Source organism: Sarcophilus harrisii, chromosome 3 (assembly GCF_902635505.1).
Source record: "Sarcophilus harrisii chromosome 3, mSarHar1.11, whole genome shotgun sequence".
NCBI classification, from domain to species: domain Eukaryota; kingdom Metazoa; phylum Chordata; class Mammalia; order Dasyuromorphia; family Dasyuridae; genus Sarcophilus; species Sarcophilus harrisii.
The window spans coordinates 293,743,209-293,768,628 of NC_045428.1; the positions used below are offsets into that span (position 1 = coordinate 293,743,209).

At 31.9% G+C, this 25,420-nt stretch overlaps 1 protein-coding gene across 3 annotated transcripts in view; it reads left to right on the top strand.

The window, feature by feature from the left end:
- The window catches only part of GRAMD1C (GRAM domain containing 1C), a 155,580-nt gene that overhangs the window by 78,769 nt on the left and 51,391 nt on the right, over positions 1-25,420 (top strand). For 2 of the 3 annotated variants that reach the window (XM_031959681.1, XM_031959680.1), the window contains exons 3-4: positions 14,923-15,007; positions 24,010-24,113. In XM_031959681.1, coding sequence (XP_031815541.1) covers positions 14,923-15,007; positions 24,010-24,113 — 189 coding nt within the window. Of the gene's footprint in view, positions 1-14,922; positions 15,008-22,779; positions 22,852-24,009; positions 24,114-25,420 lie in introns of those variants that run through there. The other variant, XM_031959682.1, reaches the window with a different exon arrangement.

A 25,420-nucleotide genomic window follows, 5' to 3' on the forward strand; every position in this document is an offset into this window, starting at 1 on the left:
AAGACTCCTGATAGAAATTACTATGATCTAGGTTTCTTTTTTTTTCTTTTTCTTTTTTTATTTGTGCACAAATTTTAAATTTAATATAATCAAAATTATCCAATTAATATCTTATAATGCTCTTTATCTCTTGTTTGGTCATAAATTCTTTCCTTATGCATAGATCTGATAGATAAAACTTCCATTCTCCCCTAATTTGTTTATGATATCACCCATTATTGTAATGTTCTCTGTTTTGGTTTTCTTGGGGTCTCTGGGAGCAGCCTTCATTTCAGTTCAGTAATCACCACAAGAGTAGCCAGGTGTTAAAGTCCAAATCCTTTATTGTCTCCTTCAAAATACTATCTCCTTCACTTGGAGTTTAGCTAGTTTTCTTAGAGGTCTACCTCTCTCCTTAGTTCCAAGAGCTTGAGCTCCCACCTGTCTTCTCTGCCTTCTGAATCTCTCCCAGTCCAAGGGATTGTGCTTCAGCCTCCAGCCACTACAAAGGTGGAAGATGGAATGAATCTGTCTTAGCCTCCGAGAGCTTCTAGTGCGCTTGTCTTCTCTGGCTCTGTGAATCTCTCTGAATCTACCTGGCTGAGTCTTCTAGCTTATATGCTCTACACTGAGTATAAACCAGTCATTCTACCACTAGGAAACCATTATTTGTGGTTAAGATTAAATCTATCATACTGAACTATACTAAACTAGATAACTATTGTCTCTATCAATTCCACTGATTTGGTACCTTGTAAGAATCCTGTTTCAAGTTCAGAGTTCTGGCCCATAACACATTATGTCTAAATCATGTATCAATTTTGACTATCTTGGTATATGATGTAATATGTTGGTCTATTCCTTGTTTCTGCCATACTGTTTTCCAGTTTTCTCAGTAATTTTATCATACAGTGAATTTTTCTCTCCCAAATTGGGTCTTTGGGATTATCAAATACTAGATTATTATGACCATTTTCTACTATGTAGTGTGCACCTAATCTGTGCCATGGACCACTTTATTTCTTTGTCAGTATCAGATTGTTTTATAACCTAGGCTTCTGGATGACTTTAGCACAGTAAGTTGTTTCCAAAGTAGTGGTTATGTATCTTAAATATTTTTGTATCTTTCTTTCCCTAATAATTGCACATAATAATTTGCAGATTTGTTGAATGATTGAATTTCAAAAAATCTGCCTTGAGTAGTCTGAGAGAACTATTAAGAATCCTAAGCAAAAGATATTTTAGAAACAAAGCATCCAGAAAGAATATACATATATTTTCTTTGTATTGGTATTTTTAGTATTATAGAGTTGGCTAATTTTTTTGTTTACCTAGTGAATTTAATGCTTTAATTCTGATGTTGACTAGTATTAGACTACTTTAATATGTTCTCCAATTGATGGGTATTCATTCAATTTCTAGTTTCTAGCCACTACAAAAAGGGCTGTCACAAACATTTTTGCACATATAGGTCTCGCTGGTTCCTTTCTTTAATAGCTCTTTGGGATATAAGCCCAGTAGTAACACTGCTGGATCAAAGGGTATGCACAGTTTAATAACTTTTTGAGCATAGTTCCAAATTGCTCTCCAGAATGGTTGGATCCGTTCACAATTCCACAAACAATTATTAGATACAGATACATGTTGACTCTTATGACGTAATTTTTTTTTAAAAAATCTTTTATAAACATTAGTATCACTTACTCATTTAAAGGATAGAATTGATAGTGCAATTTATCTTCCTGAAACCCTGATTTGTTTGGCTACTGACATATTTCTTTTTTCTTTTTCTTTCTCTCTCATTTTTTTTTCTTTTTACAAAATGACTATTTTATTAGGCATACTTAAGGGAATATTTGTAGCTTAATTAGAGACTCTTTAAGGCTAGCATCAAGGAAAAAGAGGCGATGATAGAAGGACTAGAGGGATTAATATCTCCTCCTGCCAAATCAAGGTAGTAGCTACCATTTCCTTTTTTTTCTTTTTTTTTTTTTATTATATCTTTTTATTTACAAAACATATGCATGGGTAATTTTTTCAATATTGACCCTTGCAAAATCTTCTGTTCCAAATTTTTTCCTCCTTCCCCCATTCCCTCCCCTAGATTGCAGATAGTCCAATACATGTTAAATATATTAAATTATAAGTCCAATATATGTATACATATTTATACAGTGCTGCACAAGGAAAAAAAAAAACTGAGAAGGAAAACAAAAATTCAAGCAAACAAAAACAGAAAGAGTGAAAATGCGATGTTGTGGTCCACAATCAGTTCCAACAGTCCTCTCTCTGGGTGTAGATGACTCTCTTCATTAAATCAACTCATTGTTGAAGAGAGCCACATCCATTAGAATTGATCATCATATAGTCTTGTTGTTGCCGAATATAATGATCTGGTTCTGCTCATTTCACTTTGCCTCAGTTCATGTAAGTCTCTCCAGGCCTCTCTGAAATCATCCTGTTGGTCATTTTTTACAGAACAATAATATGACATATTATTCAGCCATTCTCCAATTAATGGGCACCATTCAGTTTTCAGTTTCCAGTTTCTTGCCACTACGAAAAGGGCTGTCACAAACATTTTTGCACATGCCTACCGTTTTCTTCAAAAAAAAATTTTCTCCATTAGTATTTTATTTTTACAAATATATATAAAGATAGTTTTCAAAAAAATTTTTTTGACTAGTATAGAATTTTTTTTATTGAAGCTTTTTATTTTCAAAACATATGCAAGGATTCTTTTTCTTTTTTTTTTAAATTATTATAGTTTTTTATTTACAGAACATATGCATGGGTAATCTTTCAACATTGACCCTTGCAAACATTTCTGTTCTAACTTTTCCCTTCCTTCCCTCTATCCCCTCCCCTAGATGGCAGGCAATCTCATACATGTTAAAAACATGTTAAAGTATATCTTAAATACAATATATGTGTACATATTTATACAGTTCTCTCGTTGCACAAGAAAAAGATTTAGAAAGGTAAAAATAATCTGGAAAGAAAAACAAAAATATAAATAGCCCACACTCATTTCCCAGTGTTCTTTTGCTATGTGTAGCTGGTTCTGTTCATCACTGATCAATTGGAACTGAATTGGATCCTCTCATTGCCCAAGATAGCCACTTTAATCAGAATTGATCCTCATATAGTATTGTTGTTGAAGTGTACAAAGATCTCCAGGTTCTGCTCATTTCACTTAGCATTAGTTCATGTGAAGTCTCTCCAAGCCTCTCTGTTATAGAACAATAATATTCCATGACATTCATATACCATACTTTACTCAGCCATTCTCCAATTGATGGGTATTCATTCAATTTCTAGTTTCTAGCCACTACAAAAAGGGCTGTCACAAACACTTTTTTACATATAGGTCTCGTTCCTTTCTTTAATAGCTCTTTGGGATATAAGCCCAGTAGTAACACTGCTGGATCAAAGGGTATGCACAGTTTAATAACTTTTTGAGCATAGTTCCAAATTGCTCTCCAAAATGGTTCCGTTCACAATTCCAGAAACAATGCATCAGTGTCCCAGTTGTCCCACATCCCCTTCAATATTCATCATTATCTTTTCCTATCATCTCAGCCAATCTGAGAGGTGTGTAGTGGTATCTCGGAGTCTTAATTTGTATTTCTCAGATCAATAATGATTTGGAACACCTTTTCATATGAATACAAATAGTTTCAATTTCTTCATCTGAAAATTGTCTGTTCATATCCTTTGACATATCAATTGGAAAATGGCTTGATTTCTTATAAATTAGAGTCAATTCTCTATATATTTTGGAAATGAGGCCTTTATCAGAACCTTTAACTGTAAAATGTTTTCCCAATTTATTGCTTCCCTTCTAATCTTGTTTGCATTAGTTTTGTTTGTACAAAAGCTTTTTAACTTAATATAATCAAAATTTTCTATTTTATGATCAATGATGATCTCTAGTCACAATTCTTTGGTCACAAATTCCTTTCTCCTCCACAAGTCTGAGAGGTAAACTATCCTATGTTCTTCTAATTTATTTATAATCTCATTCTTTATGCCTAAATCTTGAACTCATTTTGATCTTAAATGGTGTATGATGTTAAGGGTGGGTTCATGCCTAGTTTCTGCCATACTAATTTCCAATTTTCCTAGCAGTTTTTGTCAAATAGTGAATTCTTATTCCAAAAGTTGGGGTCTTTAGGTTTGTCAAACATTAGATGCTATAGTTATTGACTATTTTGTCCTGTGAACCTAACCTATTCCACTGATCAACTAGTCTATTTCTTAGCCAATACCAAATGCTTTTGGTGACCGCTGCTTTATAATATAGTTTTTTATCAGGTACAGCTAGGCCACTTTCATTTGATTTTTTTTTTCATTAGTTCCCTTGAAATTCTTGATCTTTTGTTCTTCCATATGAATTTTGTTGTTATTTTTTCTAGGTCATTAAAATAGTTTGCAAGGATTATTTTTCAACACTGACCCTTGCAAAACTTTGTATTCCAATTCCCTCTCCCCCTCCCCCTTCATCCTATCCCCTCCTCTAGAGGGAAGTAATCCAATATATCAACATTCATTTTTGTAAAACTTTGTGTTCTAAATTTTTGTCCCTCCCTTTCTTACCTTCCCCCTCCCCAAGACAGCAAGCAATCTGATATAGGTTAAATATGTGCAATCTTTTTTAAACATATTTCCATATTTGTCTTACAAATAAAAAAAAAAAAAAACCAGAGCAAAAGGGAAAAAAAACATAAATAGCTGCCATTTTTAATCGTATCGGATGGGACAGGTAAAGATATAACAAAGAATGTTGTCTCTACTAATGTATTTCTTTGTGTTTTCCAAATATATACAAAAATCCATAAGTTTTTTCATATAAAGATATATTTCTCAGTGTATTAATTCAGTACTCAAATGGATTCTTGTTTTTTTCTTTTTGGGGGACATGAGAAAATATATGTAACAAAACTGTATTTTTGTATTCATGGCATTTAGGGAAAATTGACTAGGATTTTCATTCTTAAATTGTGACTTTTTAAATGTGTCTTCAGTAACAAATGTCTCTTTCAGAATCTACTATTTATGTGGCCGGTTCAGGCATTGAGTTGTTGCATTATCATTATAATACATTTTCATAGACCTCTAACTTTTACCTTCATTTAATAGAGATTGGGGTGCAAAGAGGTTAAGATTTGTCTCAGGTCACACAGAGGCTTAATGGCTGAACTCCAGATAAAATAGGTCTTCTGATCCCTAGCCCACTCCATTGTCTATGCTGCTCTTTGCTCTTTAAGAATGCCCTAAATATGTGTTAGGATTTCTTTCTCTCCACATTTTCTTAAAGGATACACTCTGTATTATGCTTATTTTCAAATGTCATCTCCCTCTGATCTTTCTTTATAGCCCCTTGGAGCACATGCCTTCCCCACCTACTTCCTCCAGAAAAACTCATGTAGGCTTGAATTACTCTTTGTAATTCATAAGACCTACCCACTCCTACCCACCACATATGTGCTTTTACTAGAACATCAAATCAAAGATCTTAATGAATTATCACAAATAAACAAGAAGATCCTCCCCTTGAACACTCTCACATATATAACTAGACTACCAGGTGAAGGCACACACTGAATTAGGACCATTTATTGCAGCAGTTTGAGTGTTTGCTGTTTCTGAGTTGGAAGATTTTCAAAATGAGGAAATTTCTTTAGTTTCTCCTACCTATTTCAGTGTCTACTTTTTGTGGCAAAGATTGATTGATTGTGTGGTAACTCAGTGTCAGTACTAGGGAAAGAAAAACCTATACATAAATTTTTTATATCTAAAATCTATTTATTGGGAAGTATTCTTTATAACTGACTGGAAAAAAAAATAGGGCTTGCAAACTTCCTGATTGTGACAGTAGTGTGGCAGCCTTTCTAAAAAATGGCCTTCTGTTTTTTTTTTTTTTTAAATAGGATAAGTTCCATCTCAAGAATGTATTAGAAATGTTCCCTGCTTTTTGGGAGTTCCAGGATTATGTTTTGTGAGAAACAAGCTATTGTCTCTTTCCTAGTTTTCAGTTATGTGCTTTGGTATCTTTGAACATAGTACTTGGCTGAAGAAAAGAATATGTGATTTTAATGTTTCCCAGCTTACTCAAGAGCAGCTAACAAGGGTGTTCTGTAGGATATCCATGATCCCAGCCACTTCGTCCTAGGTGAACATTTATGTATGAAGTTATAATTTAGGAAATAGTGGAGATAGCTTCCCAAATGCTTTCCTGGGTAAAAGCAAAAGAAAGCAAAGAAAATTAAAATTATGTAAGCATGTGGTACAGTAAGCCATTTAAGATAGATTTTTCCATGAATTTTTGTCAAATTTCCTAGATAAGTCCCAGGAAGATGGCCTAGGTTTATTTGAGTGAGTATCAGAGGACTTGCTGGAAATGCTTACAATATTGTTGGGTTTTTTTTTTTTTTTACTTGGGATTTCATTTGTCAATATTAACTAAGGTTCTATAAAGAAGGAAAAGATTAGACTTCCAAAAAAATCTTGCTTTTAACATGGGAAAAGACCTCAGTAATTAATAAAGTATGTATATGTATTCAAATATATACTCTCTAGCAAGAAATAACAATTGATTTGCATTCCTCAAATCAAGAATGATGTTTTTCTCTACAAGATGCTTATTTATCTTTATACTTAAATCATAAGAAAAGTCATTAAAAACCAGACACTATGAAATCATATGTTATAGTCTAATGGGGCAACATGGTGGTACAGTGGATAGAGTGCCAGGCCAGGAGTCAGAAAGACCAGAGTTAAAATCTGGCTTTAGATATTGTGTGAACCAGGGCAGGACATTTAATATCTGCTTACTTCAATTATTTCATCTTTAAAATGGAAATAATGATAATACCTACTTCTTAGATTGACGGTAAGGATCAAATGAACTAATTTATTATTATTATTATTTTTTTTTTTTTTGCTGAGGCAATTGGGGTTAAGTGACTTGCCCAGGGTCACACAGCTAGGAATGAGGCTAAATTTGAACTCAGGTTCTCCTGACTTCAGGGCTGGTGTTCTATCTACTGTACTATTGTGCTGCCCTTAACTAGGGGCACTAACATAATAATAATTTTATAATAATAATTATTAATAATATTTCATAATAATTTAAAAATGCTTAGCATGATGCATGGAGCATAGAAGGTAAGCACTTTATAAATGTTAGCTTTTAAGTTAACGGATCCTACAGCATATAAAAACAACATAGGTTGGACTCATGTATATACATAGAGAATATTTGTGACCAGGCACATTCCTGGTTAGGGAGATACATAGTTCTCATGCCAATAATGGTCTTTAGGAATATTATTGTGTTGCTTTCAGCTGCTGAGTATGTGTTTTTCATTCCTGACTATCTATTTCATCATAACTATTGGTTGTTATGGAGCACCTCCACTAGTCTCATCATCATTGAAATTCTATCTGCTGCCTTGGTGCAATGACTAAAAGAAAAAGAAAAAGCCTTTCTTTGATCCTTATCATTAGGTTTTAAATTCTTTGTTTATAGCTTAAGCTATGAACTATCATACCCAACCAAGGAGCTATTGAAACAAACAAACAAAAAAGCCAGGCAGCAAGACCCTAGGTTAAGATCAGGGTGGTGGTGGTTTTTTTTAAACTCGCTGTGGCTGTGATTGAATTTGAGTTCATTTCCCAGACAACACTTTGATTTAGAGTTAGAAATTCCTGAGATCATGAGTGGTATTGATATGGCATTAAAATAAATTTTAGCTATAACAGAATATAATGCCAGGCAATAGCATAGTCCTACACTCTCCTGGTTGAAATTCCAGCTTATTTTTCTGTCTTATCTGTCACTGTGGTTTTGGTGTTTTATTTTGGCCAGCAGAAAAAGTTGTCTTCATTATTATAGGCTCCTTGAAGTCAAGGACTCTCTTTAGTTTTTCAGCTTTGTAGCTCCAGCACCTAGAACATTGCATAATATGTAGTAAATCCTTAATAAATGTTTATTGAATTGAATTAATAAAATATTTATTCATCTGTATGCCACATTCAAATTTTCCTAACTAAATGGGGGAGAGAGAAAAGGAAACAATTAAAATGGTATATAATAGAAATGTAGAAAAATTATAGTTTTAAAGAAATTAAGCTTTACCTCCTTTTATATATATATATCTAATATATAAATCAAAATGGATTCACCAGGTGCTTCCCATGATCTATCTTGAGGGAATTGCTCTAATAGAAAAATAATTATGAGCTTTAATTAATATATCAGTGTTAAATGGAGATACCTACTGTGCTTGAGGGTCCTTAAAAATTGTTCACCTAAGTGTTTTCATTATTTCCCTAGGCAGTATGATCTAGAAGAAGAATATTAGTCATTATCTCATCTGCTTCTTTTCCTTTCATCATGTATATTAAAGACAAAGTGGACACATCTGTTTTCTCATGCTTCAGTGTAAGGGCTCTGGAGATTAGTTGGTCAACAAGGATTTACTAAATATTAATTATGTATCAGACACTGTATTAAGCACTAAGGAAAATAAAGAAAGGCTAAAACATGGTGCTTATCTTTAAAGGCATTCACATTCTTATGAAAGAGACGAAACAAAAAATTGTACACATAAAATACATAAATATATGCCTATGTGTAAACGTATTATAAATGGGAGTTAATCTCACTGGCAATTGGATATATTAGAAAAGACCTTAATTATGCCAATCCTCTTGTATTTTAGATTCAATATTGGAACAAAATAAGACACTTGGGAGATTATTCAACTAATAACAAAAAGGGTTTTATTTACCCATAGCAGGAAGATATTCAACAAGTTTAGGCACTGAGGAACATCTTAAACTGATAAGCTTCCTTGTCCGAGTTGTCCATTTTGATAATTACATAGATTATTTTTATAGAGATAAAAAAAATAGTCATAGTATCTGAGTTGGTAATCAATCATTTTTAAAAGTAGTAATGATGTTATGATGTCTGATTTCTCCTCCCCTCAGTTATTTTATATATTTCTCTTTTCAGCAGTCTTGAGAACTAGTCCCTCAACATGCTCAAAATGGTATCCTCTATGGTGACCTACTTTGATATTCTTGATCTTGTTCTTAGTTATTCTTCCCATTTTTTAAGAGTCATTCTCTGCTTCCTCATGAGATTCATTAAATATGATGATGGAGTCCAAATGTAGTGACATAACATAATTTCATATTTCAATATACATAATTTCATTATGGCAGTGTTGTATTGTATTAGTACTTTTGTATTTTAGTTGTATTTGCATTTTGAATCTTTAAAGTATTATCTCTTCCTTTTTCAGTTTTATTTGAGCTTTGCATGTTTTTTTCCCCCTTTGGTTAAGAAAATTGGCTAATGATCACATTATTTTTGCTTCTCACAAGGAAACCTAGCCATCAGATTTATTTGTAAATAAAGCACAAATTAAAATTTAAGGCATAAATTGAAATTGAAAAGTTTTTTCCCTCACAAATAAATCTAAAAAAGCTAATATTAAAAGCTAAACAGTTAATTGGGAAAACATTGTTATATCAAGTTTCTCTGATAAAGGTCTAAGTTTCTCTGATAAAGGTCTCCTTTCCAGAATATATATGGAATTAAACCAAATTTATGACAAAAAGACAATTGCTGATTTTTTTTCTTTTTCCTTTTTTATTAAAAAAAAAATCTATTTGTTTTATAGGATAGCTCTTTGGGATGGGGATAGTGCAGAAAACTATGATGATGTTTAAAAAAAAAAAGGCAAACTATTTAAATATAACCATTAAAAAATGAGAACCATTCTGCAGTTGATAAATGGCTTGCAGACATGAACAGACAGTTCTCAAAAGAAGAAACCTCTGTCATCTGTAGCCATATGAAATAATGTTCCAAAATCTCTTCTAATTAGAGAAATGCAAATTAAAACCACTCTTTAAAAAAAAAAAAAAAAAACTACTCTTAATTTCTATCACATAATCTATCTGAATAACAAAGATGACAAAAAAAAAAGAAAGAAAAGAAAATAGTAAATGCTAAAATGTCTGTGGAAAATCAGGCACATTTGTAGAGATATGATTGGGTATAAGCATTCCTGCAAGCAATTTGGAATTATACACAAAAAAGTTACTAAATATCATATCCTTTGGTACCTGGAGGCAAGTAGGTAGTGCAGTGAATAGAGAGAGTACTGGGGCTGAAGTTGGGAAGATCTGAGTACAAATGAGGCCTGAGGAATTTGCTAGCTGTGTGATCCTAGAAAAGTCATTTAATCCTTATTTACCTCAGTTCTTCATCTGAAAGTGAGGACACGCTAGAGAAAAGAAATAGCAAACTATCCCAGTATCTTTGCCAAGAAAACTTAATGGGGAAAGTTCATGGAGTCACGTAGATTTGGATTAAAAAGCAACAATAATTTAAAAAAAAAAGAAAGAAAAATATTTGCCCTTTGACCCAGCTGTCATGCCACACTGTTAGGCTCTATACTCAAAAGATATCAAAGAAAGAGGAAAAAGTCCTTCAGGAACATATTATGTATATATTGGTGATAGCTCTTTTTGTGGTAACAAAAAAACTGGAAATTAAGGAAATGCCCATGAGTTAATTAGTAGCTGATTAAAATGAAGTATTTGAATATAATCGAATGATGCTATGCTGTTAGAAATGAGGAAATTGATGGTTTAAAAAAAAATGGAGAGACTTATATGTAGTGATGTAGAGTGAAGTGAGCAAAACCAGGAAAACAGTTTATATAGTAACAACATTAAACAAACAAACATGTAAGAACTGTGATCAACATAATAACTATTTGTGATTCCAAAGTACTAATGTTGAAACATACTGTTCTTGACAGAGAGATGATGGATTTGGGTTGCAGAATAAGGCTTGTATGTATGTGTGTATGCACTCATGCATATGTGAAAGTATATGTATGTGTGTATGTACACATATGCATGTGCATGTATGTATGTGCATATATATGTATATACACACACATGTAATTTTTGTTTTGTATATAGCCAAAGAGGGAATTTATTTTTCTTATATGTTTTTCACAAGGAATTTGTTTCTATTTTTTCCCCAAGTTGGGAGGGAGAAAAATAGATTTCTGTTTATAAAGTAAAAAAAAAAAAATAGAGATGATAGTATAGATATGAAATGTTGCCTGTACTTTCAGAAGGCATCCCTGTGTTATAATTTTTACTTTGTTTTACTTTGTTGGAAGAGACTTCTTAGGGAATGGTACTAATCTATAGATGTTTGTAATGTGAAAATAAAGTAAAACACAAAATACAACAAAACAAAATTAAGACATAAGGACCTTGTTCCATTTTGTAAGCTAATTAAATGGATATTTATTGTATTTCATTTATCTCTCAGAATACAGATTCTTTTCCTGAGATCTTTAGCCCAGTTGGCATATATCTATAGCTGAAGGGTTGATAAGCTTCATACACAAAGAAATGCCCTTCCTTGTGTATTCCTAATGGAAATACATAACAAGGATATTCTACTTTCTTTAAGGAAAAGATTAACCATTGTCTGAACTTAGTACAGATATCTACTGTTTGTAGATAAAAAGATAAATAAAAATACTAATAATAAACATAAATGTGTACACAGAGCAATGAAAGAGGCAGAGTTTCATAGCAATAACATAGTAAAATTTTATTTTTTGACCTTGAGCTACTCTAACCCAACCTGTTTTTATTTAAATGTTATGTTATTTAGGGTAAGATATCTATGCCTATCAGTTTTATTAAAGAATTTGTTCTTAGCTCATAATTGATTTCTTGTGAGCAAAACTGATTAAAGCTGGGAAACTATGTTAACTAAGCTCTACACATTAAGTAGTCTCTTAAGAAGAAAAGTATATCCTGCTCCTCATTTAGCAGAACCAAAAGGCAGTTCATTGTACTGAATGCAATACTCCAGATTGTGATGTGATCTCATCAGGATAGAGTACCATGTTCTTTATCAGTCTATACACATGCATTTCTTTTCTTTTCTTTTTTTAATTTTCCAAATTTATTTTATTTGAAGAAATAGAATAAGCAAAAAAAACAAAAACAAAAATGGAAAAGCAATATAAAACAAATGAGAACATTATCATCTGCCCAGCAGAACATCAGAGAGGATTCAAAATATAAAACAAATACCAATTTAAAAAATTATATATATTAGTAGAAGAATTTATATTCATAAGTGTATTTTTTCTTTACCTCCTTGTAAATTATTCTTTTGTTCTCTTCTGTTACCTTACTTATTTTATTCTTTTTCTCCCCTTTCATCCCCCACCCCGACTCCCCAAGCAGGCCATTGTGCATTTCTTAATGGACCCTAAAAGTGAGTTAGCTTTTTGGGCCATGAAACAAAACAAGACAATAAATTTACAATCTAACACTTGGGATGTTTATGTAAGAAAAGTTTACAAATTTGTATGAGGCCTATGCTAAGATCATTTTTCACTTAAGGCATCATGGAAAATCTTCAAGGGGAAGGTAGCATTTGAGCTAGGTCTTGGTGGGTAGAATTTTTTTTTTTATTATGGCTTTTTATTTACAAGCTATATGCATGAGTAATTTTTCAGCATTGATAACTGCAAAACCTTTTGTTCCAATTTTTCCCCTCCTTCTCCCCACCCCCTCCCCCAGATGGCAGGTTGATCAATACATGTACAATATGTTAAAATATAAGTTAAATACAATATATGTATACATGTTCATACAGTTATTTTGCTGTACAAAAAGAATTGGACTTGGCAATAGCGTACAATTAACCTGTGAAGGAAATCAAAAATGCAGATGGACAAAAATAGAGGGATTGGGAATTTTATGTAGTGGTTCATAGTCATATCCCAGGGTTCTTTCAGAAAATTTTTTTTAATGTAGAGAAGAGGGGAAGGGCATAGATGTATAGGAAACAGTGAATGAAGAGTAGAAAATGCAAGAAACATTATATGGCTTGATGAGAAGATTCAGTTTTATTGGAGTACTGAGTTAATGGGGAATATTTTGAAATATAGCTGGAAAGTGGGGTAGTTGCAGATTATGAAATGACTTTGAATGTCACACTAGGAATTTTGGCTTTTATTTTGTAAACATTAGGAAGTGAGTGAACCAAAGAAATGGAGTGACTAGATCATAATATGTATGGGAATGATGGCAGAATAGAATAGAAAGTTAGGCATTGGGATTTCAATAAGTAGAGAAATGTAGCTTTGAGACAAGAGGTGATCAGATTGCATAATTTAAGCTTTATACTTGGTCTAAAGAGGAGAGATTTTTCCATAAGAAAAGATCTTTTTTTCATCTTTTGTTCTTTACCGTATAGTTTTTTTTTCTCCCTCCCAACCCTGTCTAGCTTAGCTTAGAGAAGCTAAGAGACTAGCTTAGATACAAATTCTATATAAATGTAAATCCATACTGTACATATTTCTATTTATCAGTTCTTTTTCTTGATGTGGATAGCATTTTTCTTTATAGGTCATTTGTAGTTTGAACATTTTTAATATTCAAAATAACTAGTCACTCAAAATTATTCTTATAATGATTTTCCTGTTACTATGCATGGCAATCTTGTTGTTTTGATCATTTTACTATTCATTATTTATGCAAGTTTTTCCATGTTTTTCTGAAATTCTGCCCTTATTTCTTATTGCACAGCAGTATTGCATTACAGTCATATACCACAACTTATTTAGCCATTCCCCAATTGATGGACATTCCTTCAATTTCCACTTCTTTACCACCATAAAGAAAGCTGTTATAAATATTTTTAAAACATATATGTTCTTTTCCTTTTCCTTTTCCTTCATCACTTTGGGAAATAGAGCTAACAGTGGTGTTGGTGGATCAAAGGGTATACACAGTTTTATAACTCTTTGGGATAATTCCAGATTGTCATCTAGAACTGTTAGATCAGTTCACAGTTTCACCAGCAGTGAATTAGTGTCCAATTTTTCCGTATCCCCTCTAACATTTGTCTCTCCTTCTATCCATTTTGGCCAATCTGATAGATATAAGGTGATATCTCAGTTATTTTAATTTGCATTTCTTTATTCAATACTGTTTAGAGTGCTTTTTTCATATGCCCATATAATGTTTTGTTTTTTTTTTCATCTAAAAGCTGCCTGTTCACAACATTTATCAGTTGGTAAAGGACATATATTCTTACAACTTTAGAAAAGTTTCTTATTTATTTGAGAAATAAAACCTTTATCTAAGAAATTGTCTATAAAATTTTCTCCTAATTTTCTGTTTTCCTTCTAATCTTGGCTATTAGAATAATTTGAGAATAAGCAGTCCAGAACCAATGTTCTCAAATTTTAATTATCTAGTTATTATTTATCTGGAATGTTGGATTATCTAAAGTCTTTCATCTTTTAAAAGTGTTTTCTCTTTTTAAAATTATGAACTTTACAAACATTAAGAATGAACAACTTCATATACACAGGATAAAAAAAGACAGTTGTGTTATATACAGTTTTCTATCTTTCCAATATGATTATCATTATTTAAATTCAGAATTGAACTGATATTTTGAGTTTTTCTTTAAGCATTTGAAATAATCAGATTGTCAATTAAGAGCATTAGAAATATATTGGATCATATAATATTAAGCTTAAAGAATTATGAATTTTAGATCTGGAAGGGGCTTTTATAGGACATCTTGTCTAATCTCATTTTAAAACTAAAGAAACTGAGGCCCATATAGGTTAAATGATGACACAAGGTCACCAAAGTCATACTCATTAGAGGTAACATCTGATCCCAGGTCTTCTGATAATAGAATAAATATTATGTTACTAATAACTCATATTTATAGAATCTTTTCTTGATTTTCTTATTTCTTACATTACATTGTAAAGGTAATATTTTATGGATCACTAATGATAATTAAATCTATTAAGCTGAAATTAATTTAACTTTTTTTTTTACTATTTTCAGATTTCAAGTTCCACCTATAAATATAGAAATGAAGAATTCAAAAGACAATTCTCCCATCTTCCTGAGTCAGAGAGGCTAGTAGTTGGTAAGAAGGTGAAAAGTTCTTGAAAAATTATATTTTTTGCTGATGTTGCTAAAACAGAACTGAAGAATATAAATAGATAATTTCAGCTTTTTTTCTAGATCACAAATATTTTTCAAATAAGTAGAATCCTAATGGTTTGAGATATTCTGAATCTGTATAAAAATGTGGGTTGAAGTATTTTATAAATTTTTAAGTATTAAATATTAGTTAAAAAAGGTGTTCAAGAGAAAAATGACCAAGCACTTTCTTACTCATTTCACTTTGTTTTGGAGAAAGAATTTAAACTTGATATCCAACATAGCTTCTTTTTGCCGTTTTTTTTTTATTTTTTAAGGAAAATATCCTCCTTTTAAGGAAATGACTGCTAACACATATGATACTGATGAAAATTTTTTTATTACTAAATTTAGAACAAATTCAAACCTTCCCCTATATAAAGGTTAAAAAAATGAAACCATGAATGCATATTACAGCTTATTTTAAACATTTAATTAAACTTAACAAGATAGTAACACCCTTCTGAACTTTTATTTTTTATTGGTTTGTTTATTTATTTATTTATTTAAAAAATTTTTTTTTAAATTTTTATTAAATAACTTTTTATTGACAGAACCCATGCCAGGGTAATTTTTTACAACATTATCCCTTGTACTCACTTCTGTTACGATTTTTCCCCTCCCTCCCTCTACCCTCTCCCCAAGATGGCAAGCAGTCCTATACATGTTAAATAGATTACAGTAGATCTTGGATACAATATATGTGTGCAGAACCGAACAGTTTTCTTGTTGCTCAGGGAGAATTGGATTTAGAAGGTATAAATAATGTGGGAAGAAGAACAAAAATGCAAGCAGTTTACATTCATTTCCTTGTGTTCTTTCTTTGGGTGTAGCTGCTTCTGTCCATCCTTGATCAATTGAAACTAAGTTAGATCTTGTCTTTGTTGAAGAAATCCACTTCCATCAGAATACATCCTCATACAGTATCGTTGTTGAGGTATATAATGATTTCCTGGTTCTGTTCATTTCGCTCAGCATCAGTTTATGTAGTTCTCGCCAATCCTCTCTGTATTCGTCCTGCTGGTCATTTCTTACAGAACAATAATATTCCATAACATTCATATACCACAATTTACTCAACCATTCTCCAATTGATGGGTATCCATTCATTTTCCAGCTTCTGGCCACTACAAACAGGGCTGCCACAAACATTTTGGCACATACAGGTCCCTTTCCCTTTTTTAGTATCTCTTTGGGGTATAAGCCCAGTAGAGACACTGCTGGATCAAAGGGTATGCACAGTTTGATAACTTTTTGGGCGTAGTTCCAAATTGCTCTCCAGAATGGCTGGATGTATTCACAACTGAACTTTTATTGATGTTCTTTTCTTTTTTTGGCGGAGTGAGGAGAAATAGGATGTTTGTTACTTCTTACTAATTTATCCTCCCAGATCCCCCCATAGAAGTCCTTGCTACAAGAAATAGGTATGTTAGGCAAAGCAAAATTATATAGTGCTCATGTCTGGAAATCTTTGCTTCATTCTGAATCTTCAGTCCATCACTTTTCTTCTAGGAGACATGTTTTTATCATAATTCTGAAGTCTTGATTGGATATTCCTAGTGACCCTGGGCAAGTCACTTAATCCCAGTTGCCTGAGGGGGGGGGGGAAGAAGGGGAGGGGAATCAATTTAAGCATATTTTTGTTCCTATAAAAATGTATTATGATATAATCTTTATACTATTTTATATATAATCTAGTACTATGGATATGATAACAAGAACATCTTTATTACTAAGAACCTACTACTTATAGTTACCACTTCAGTTAAGGCACTCATCACCTCTTGCTTAGATCATTACAACAAATCTTCTAACTGGTTTTACCTCAAGAATCTTCCTTCCAATTTGTAGCACATTGCTGCTACATTTGCACAAAGCATCTATCCTACTTCTTAGAAATAATTTATAATCAACCAATGAGTGTTAATTGAATGTCTATGATTATGGAGGTTACAGAAAAATTATGCTAAAAGAGACATCTAAAGCCATCTGAAGGCATTTGGGGATAGCTAAGTGGCCTAATGGATAGAGTGTCAGGCCTGGAGTTAGAAAAACCTAAGTTCAAATCCACACTTAGTGGCTATGTAAATCAGGGCAATTCATTTTACCTGCATTTGCTTCTGTTTGCTCTTCTATAAAATGGGAACAATAAAAGCACCTACTTCTGAAGGTTATTTTGAAGATCTAGTGAGGTAATAGTTGTAAAACACTTAGCACAATACCTGATACATAGTAGAAGTAATTATTTTTATTATTATTATTATGTTTGACTTGTACTTTAATAAGAATTCCATGATGCAGATCGCTGCATTATCCCCTCTCAGCTTATGCTATTCCTTATGTTTGGAATGCCTTTCTCTGAACATGCCCATTCCCACATCTCTTTTTAAAGTCTGACCTATCCTTTAAGGTCCTATCTCAAATGCCACCTCTTTCAGGGAGCTTTTCCTTGATCTTTTCTAGTTGTTCATGATCTTCCCTCCTTTAAACCCCATATAAAACTTCGGTTTTTGCTTGCATCTTTTATAAATTCTTAGTTGTTGAGTTTGAAAGAGCCTCTGATGTCATTTAGATTCTATAATATTCTAGAAAGATTTCCTCTGCCTACAAGGCATTCTACTCTAGTTTTGGGTTTTTTTCCTCCTATATTTAGCAAAAACCTAATTTTCTAGAAGGTCCACCTATTGTTTTTAATTCTCTTAGAACTTTAATCCCTCTTCCATATAACAACACTTTAAATTCTTGTATGTGATTATCATGACCCACTTCAGTTTTTTTTTTCCACATTGAACATTCTTTCTTCACTTTCATATGGCATGATTTAAAGTCCATTGACCATCCTGGTTGCCCCTTTCTACTTGGATCCCAGCTCGTCAATTTGTATAATATAGTAAACAAAGCAGAATTCAGCATGACTGACTTATTATCTTCCTTGCTATAGACTCTGTGTTCCTGTTAATATGAATTAAGATTACATTAATGTTTTTAGATATCACATTGTTGTCTCAAATTGAGCTTGCAAGACACTAAAATTCTTAGATTTTTTTCCCTACATGGTGTATTTGTCTAGTCATACTGCACTGATTCTATATTTGTACAGTTGATTTTTTTTTTTAGCTCAAATGGAGGGGTTTACATGTATTCCTTTTAAATTTAATCCTAGTGGATGAAACTAGTGAATGTTTTAGCTTATCAATTTTTAAATCTATTTTAGTTTTATGTGTCTGAAAATCTGATAAGCATCCCAATTGTTCTTTTGTTCAATCATTGATTTAAAAAAAAATATATATATGTATTTTCCATTGGAACTTATCTCTATCTAATGTTCAAATAATGCTTACTGTATGACAAGGACAGTGTTAAGTAAGCGCATTACAATTATTGTCTTATTTGATCCTCACAACCACCCTGGGAAGGTATTACTCCCCATTTTACAGATGAAGAGACTGATACAAACAGAGGTAAAATGATTTACTTAACAGTCACATAACAATTAAATTTCAATGCCAAATTTGAGTAAATTGATGCAACTTTTCCTAGGATGATAGAGTCTGAGTAGCCAAGCAGCTGGGGAAAAGATGGTAGGGAATAAAGTGAAACATGACAGGAGCTGGCCTGACAATTGCTAATCAAAACATTTGCAAGTCTATTTGGTTTCATGGTAATTTGTCAAGGGATGGCAACTTGTTTTTTGAAAAGAGAATGAGCTTCTATGGTAATGATGATTATCATATCATCTTTTCAGTTGCCTCTTAATTATTTTCATCTTGCATTTTCCTATTAGAAAATCATTTTCCATGGTAGAAAAAAAAGAGAAATAAAATAAGTTTTAAGTATCTAGTCCATTTATCTCAAGCAGAAATAGTATACCCCCCTTTTTTTCTTGTCATCAAAGCTGCTTTAAAGCACTCTTTTTTGTTGTCCTTTGAGTTGATTTACATCCTTAGCTTATTCTTGGACTTAGTATTACTGATGTTATTATCAGATTAAAAAAATTATCCTTATTTACCTTCTTTTATTTCCTTCTTCATTACTTAACTTTAAAATTTAAGTTGGTTGATGAGATTCTTCTTCACATTAATCTGTTTAGAAAGGTCCTAATTTTCTTTTTTATTAGAGCCATTTGTATTTATGTCATTAGAATTATTTTCATGAGAATCTTATTCTTCTTTTCTTCACATTTGCTATAGAATTTTAGGCCATGGGATACTAAATATTCTTTTCTATATTTCTCAAGAACTCAGCAATACCTTCCTTCCAAAGTTTAGGTTATTTCTATTTTGGTAACTATTTCTTCTTTGTTAGTAAAAAATCATGCCCAGGATAACATTGTCCTTATTGTTTTTGTCATCCCCTGAAAGATGAAATTAGTAAGAGAAGTCAATAATGTATCAGTTGCTTTGTTTTTTAACAGAAAAAAATAGTATTAACATACTAATGCCATAATATTTTTTCTGTTTCTCCCTCCATTCTCTATCACACTTTTCTTTGCTATAGTTCCTACCATTCCATGCAGAAATAGATTTTTGCATGTTTTGCTCTACTGGGCCTTTCTTTAGTCATTATTTTTAAAAATTTTTTTAAATGAATTATGTCCTCTCATTGACATAATCATGATAAAGCCATATTTATTCCTTTGTTTTTAGTTTATTGACCTCTGAGCAATTTTTAATCCTGATTAAGATTTCATCATTTCTGTTTCTTATACCCTGGTCCAGAAATTCAAGGCCTATATTCTAACATTTTCTTTACCAACTGTTTATTTCACACTTTTTTTTGCAGTTATTATGTGTCACTTTATATCTTAATGTCAGGGCACATCCATTTTAGTTGCTAAGGTTGAAGGTCTGGAATGATGAAGACAGAACCTTAGAATTGCAAAGGAAACATCTCATATCTTTGAACAAAACTAAGGGGAGAATAGCTTAAATGAATAAGAAATGGTCAGCCAAATAATGAACTTGATTCTATACCCAGACTATTTATGCCTTTCCCTATCCCTTTTTGCTACACCAGAAACAGCAAGAATCTGGGTTTATCATCATAAGTAAAGTTGTTTTCCCTCACTGAGGGAAGCCACTTTTATCCAGAAAGAGCTGTCAAACAGAAAGATCAGATCTATTCTATCTCCTACCTGGATGTGGTCAACTTCAGGCCCCATTAAAGAGGATTGACTTTGCCCAATTCTAGACCTTAAGAGATTCTGGTTCAGTTTTAAAAAAGAACAATAAAACTTTTCATGCCAGTATATGAGAGTGGCGAAACATGACTGACTGCCTAGTGATGAGCCCAGAGTCCCATTGATGGAACCCAGTGATCTGCTCTGTCTGGAAAGGGCTTCTCTTCTGATAACTTTGCCACATGCTGCAAAGAACATAGTGAGGACTGGTGAAAGAAAGGCCTTGGTATAGCATTTGTGAGTTTTGAGTTGCCTTTACCAGGTGTGTGTCCTCCACATGTGTCGAAGGACCATCATACTAGGAGTTTATTTCTCACCTCTGGACTCTGTGTCTATTAGTGGGGGAGAAATGCTATTAGTAGTAGCAACTATTGTTCTTATGAGGCTGTTTGAGTAAATAAATGCCTTTGTAAGTTCTAATTAAGAGAACAGAAATGACTCCTTCTCTAAGGAGCCTGGGTAAGGCTGAGGGAAATGAGCATAGAGGACAAAAAAGGAGTTGAACAATTTGTCATTGTTCACTTATTGGGCTGTACACTCTGTGAAGGCACAACTCATGTCTTGTCTAATGTTGTAATGTGTATACTTAATAGATGTTTTAAACATTAAATGTGTTGCTACATATAGAGATTTTCTAAAGATAAAATGAGAAAATGTATGCAGACCATTTATAGTATCTATACCCATTTAAAGGGTAAATAAATATCAGCTAATATTGTGTGACAAATCAAAGTAGTGAGAGTACAAAAAATTCATGCATACCAAATCAGTATTGTTATTAAAATTAAATACTTCTGAAGGGTAGATATTTATTCTATTAATGTTGTGATTGCTTAACATACTTCTAGAGTGCCTCTTGTGGAATTGTCTTTAAAGACAGAAGCATATTCTTTTAAATATGTGGAATGATTGATGGCAAATCATCATCTTATATGGATGAATTTGATTTTTTTTAAACAGCCAGAAGTTTTTTGGAACTAAGTCTGAGTGTATCATCAAGCTGAACAGTGCTATTTTTGGTTAAAATAAGATATGGTTAAAAAGTTAGGATACTTTTAAAATATGTGGATTCTAAGCCATATCTAAAAGCTATTTTAAAAGATAAACAAAAAATATTTTGTGCAATGATACTAACTTCATTATAAGTTTTCCAAAATGATTACTATCTTAGTTATGCCAATGATAATTTATACACATGTACACAGTGTGCAAATTGTTTTACATATATCATTTCATTTGATCCTCATAATATCTTGATGACCTAAAGATATTAAGTGATTCCAACACAGTTCTTATTTCAAGTCCAACACTCTATCCATTATACCTTTTGTATAATATATTTTGCTGGTTTTATTTATAAAAAGTGCCATTACCTTGTAAATGCAACTCAGATTGGTACACTTAAGTTGTTCAGTGAACAACTTACATATAAATGTTTAGTTTATCTAATTCATCCCTTCACATATTTAGTGGCTTAAAGTTTTAAAAAAATCCTTATCTATATATATATGTAGTGGGAAAATGGAGCTCAGTGCCATGTAAAAAATATAAAGCCATCAATGCCACAAGTTTCTCACTGCACTCAGAAGTATAATGTCTTCCTCATTCCTAGAGGTTTGGAAAACCAAAATCTCTTGAGAGGTAAGAAAAGAAATAAACATGAATAGGGGTGGGTGGAAGTAGGGGCACCTGGAGGCCAGGTGGCTACTGCTAGCTCTCCTGCTATCACTCTTCATCCTGGGCCCAGTGAAATTATGTCACATAAATTAGCAGAGGATCCAAGAAGAATAGTTTTCATGAAAGGGTAACTCCTTATTCTTTTCATAGGATAATTTCCTATTTCTAGAATGGTTTCTCTCTTTTCATCTTTCCTTCTAGGGGAATCTTCATCTCCTTTAAGACTCAACTCACATGTTCTATCTTTCAAGATATTCCTTATTGTTCCCTTCCACCTCAGTTCCCCAGTTGTAGGCGCTTATTTTGTGTATATATGCTCTTTATTGACTTCTCTGTGAGACAGTGTGTTATAGAAAAGAGAGCGCTTGGGAGACAGCAGTTTGGGGAGCACTTACTTGGTGACTCTAGGCTAGTCACTTAATATTTTTCAGTCCCAGTTCCTGGAGGAAGTTGGGTTAGATATTCTCCTAAATCTATGATTAAATTTGTGTTTGTGTCCCCTAAGTGTAATATAATACTTTGAATAGGCCTGTGATAAATTCTTCTTGATTGATTGATTAAAATAGCTTTTAAAAAACTTATTGATAATTGTGTTGGAAACTGACCAGTCAATAATAGCAAGGGATATTATTAGATTTTAATCTGTTGCATTTAATAGACAGTTCCTTCAGTAACTTCTGATATTTCTAATTCTGACTTTTATAAATACTTATTATAAAATGAAATGCTTTTAAAACTGTGAAATATATAGAACCTAGCCATTTATTTGATATACAATCTGTAAATGCTTGTTATGAAAAGCTTTTAAAACGGTGAAATGTGTAAATCATCTATTTATTTGATATCCACCCTTTTTCTAGGGCTTTTTTGATGAATCAAATGATATTGACATCAATTTCATCGAGAAACATAGAAATAATTCATTTCATTAGGTAATCTGTTATTAAAATGACTTTTCACATGGGAATCCCTTTGGTTCTTAAATGTTCTGCTAATTTTGTTACATATTTGTCTTTTGAAGGAAGTGTATAAGAATTGAAAATGAATGTTTTCCTAGCATTGATAAAATAAAGGTATTTAGTCTTTAAAACAAAATAATGTAACATTAAGGTTTTAGGTAAATACTGATTCATATGCTTGAGTACCCTGCATAAGTAAGCACTCAAAAAATATTTGTTGCATTGACTTGCTATATTATCTGACAAAGGATGCTTTAGCTGTAGTTGTAGTTGTTTAAAAAAACAATTGACCAATCATTTGAGAATAACTGAAAAGATTGTCAACCAAAATCATGTTGTTTAAATCAATGCTATGGAAATTCCAAATAATGTAAGCTAAATTAATGAAAAGTTCAATGTTTTGGATTAAAATTTCAGGAAGCTTCATTGTAGCCACCAATTTCATCATAGAAAGGTAGTTATGCATACTAAGTGAGTAACCTGTCTGCTTCATTATTTCATAGGACTATTTTTGTTTGAGGATTTAAAGACCTTCCCCTTGCAATCCATTTGCTATCATAATCAATATGAATAATTAGCTTTTTTGTGAAATATAGATTTTGCTTGATTACATACAGATTTCAGAGTATTTATTCAGAAATTTAATAAAATTTGATTTTTGCTTTTTAGGTACTTTTGGATTGGTAGAGCTGTTTTTTTTTTTAAATACATCTTTTTTATACTTAAAAATTCAGTGGTTAAGATAAGATTATTCATTCCAAACTATTATCTTGTCACTGTAGATAATCCAGGAATTAATTCTCACAGGGAGAAAAAAAAAAGGAGAAAAATCTTAGATTTTAAAGTAGAACAAATTTTTAAAAATATTATTGATTTGTTTGTTATCTCTGTTAGGACACATGGTGAAATTCTTGTGGGAATGTATCAAACTCTGATTCTTTGCCTCTTTAGTGAAAAGGTGGAGATTTGGAAGAGGAAAATCTGTTCATTTCTTTATAATTTTGAAATTAGATATTTTTTTTCCCTTTTGACAAGTGGCAGTAATGATTTTGTATTTTGAAATACCATACATTTTTTTCAAGTTGCTGCTAAATTTTTGGATCAACTCCTTCCCTGTCTTTGTGTGTTCAGATTATGCCTGTGCTCTTCAGAAGGACATTCTGCTTCAGGGACGCCTCTACCTTTCAGAAAACTGGCTCTGTTTCCATAGCAACATCTTTAGATGGGAAACTACTGTAAGACATATTATGATTTCAATGTATTAAAACAATTATCTGAGAAACTTCTTTGGTTTCATAATTTCAAATAGCAAATGAAAAGGTTGTTGATCACCTAGGTGGTACAATATTTATTTACTATGTTAATTATGTTAAATCTTATTATTTAAAACCATGCCAAGCCTCATACTGCTTGTCTCAACTTTGAGGAGTTTTCCCCAAAAACTACTTCATTCCACAATCTTAGCCAAAATCATCAGAGTTTTATATATGCTCATTGACTGGATAGCAGAATTTTTTACCCCAAAAAATATTGAGAATGGAATGACCTATATTGAATAGAAGAGAGAATGAGAGTTGATTTATTCTATTTCCATATGTTTATAGACATCCACAATCAACAGTTATCATTGACAGCCACTATTTGGAATTGACTTTAACATCATATTGACTCAGTAGTTCTGTGGCCAGGTCATATTTTCTCAGTTTGTTTTTCAATTTGCAAGACCTAATAAAACCTTGATCCAATCAAGATAGATTTTATGGATGAATTTTAAGGATTAACCCTATTTTTTATAACTTTCAACTGGAAAATATTAGTTAAAGGTCCCTTATGCTATATCAGAAATGTAACAACACTAACATAATCCTTACAGTGTCATAGTTTCTATGTCTAAAGATTTTTTTAGTTAATACCAATTTTATTTTGGAGGTGGACTATTCAAGGGAAATAAGATAGGCAATCTATAGCAACATATAGAATATAGAAAATTTTTCTCTATACTATGCTTTAGATTATAAAGTATTTTGGAATGTAAAGATACATTTGATCTGTAGAAATGTTGATTTGTGTATGCATGAACATGCATGCAGTTATAAAGACCAGCCTTTATGTTTAACATTTTCCTTTTTTATTTGACATTTTTTAGCTCAATTTGCATATTTAGTTGAGATTTGATAATAGGCTTCCAGTTAAAAAAAAGCTTATTGCATTTTTCTTGATGATATTGCTAGAAAGATGTTTTATGTGGTAGACTGTATTGGTCTGGTTATTTGTAAATTAATTCATTATTTAAACATCCATATGTCTTTTATATGTTGTCTGATGTCAGAAATAGAGAGCTGGTTAAGGAGAGAGATACTTGAAAGGATGCTTAATTGTCTACTCTGTTTCTCTCAGAGAATAATAATATGTTTTATTAATGCATTGTAAGTTTATTTTGCTTAAATATTAACTATTAGACTAATATTAAACTAAAATTTTAGTGTATATATTTTGTTGTACAATACATTTTAATATCTAATTTTTGTGTGTGTGTGTGTTT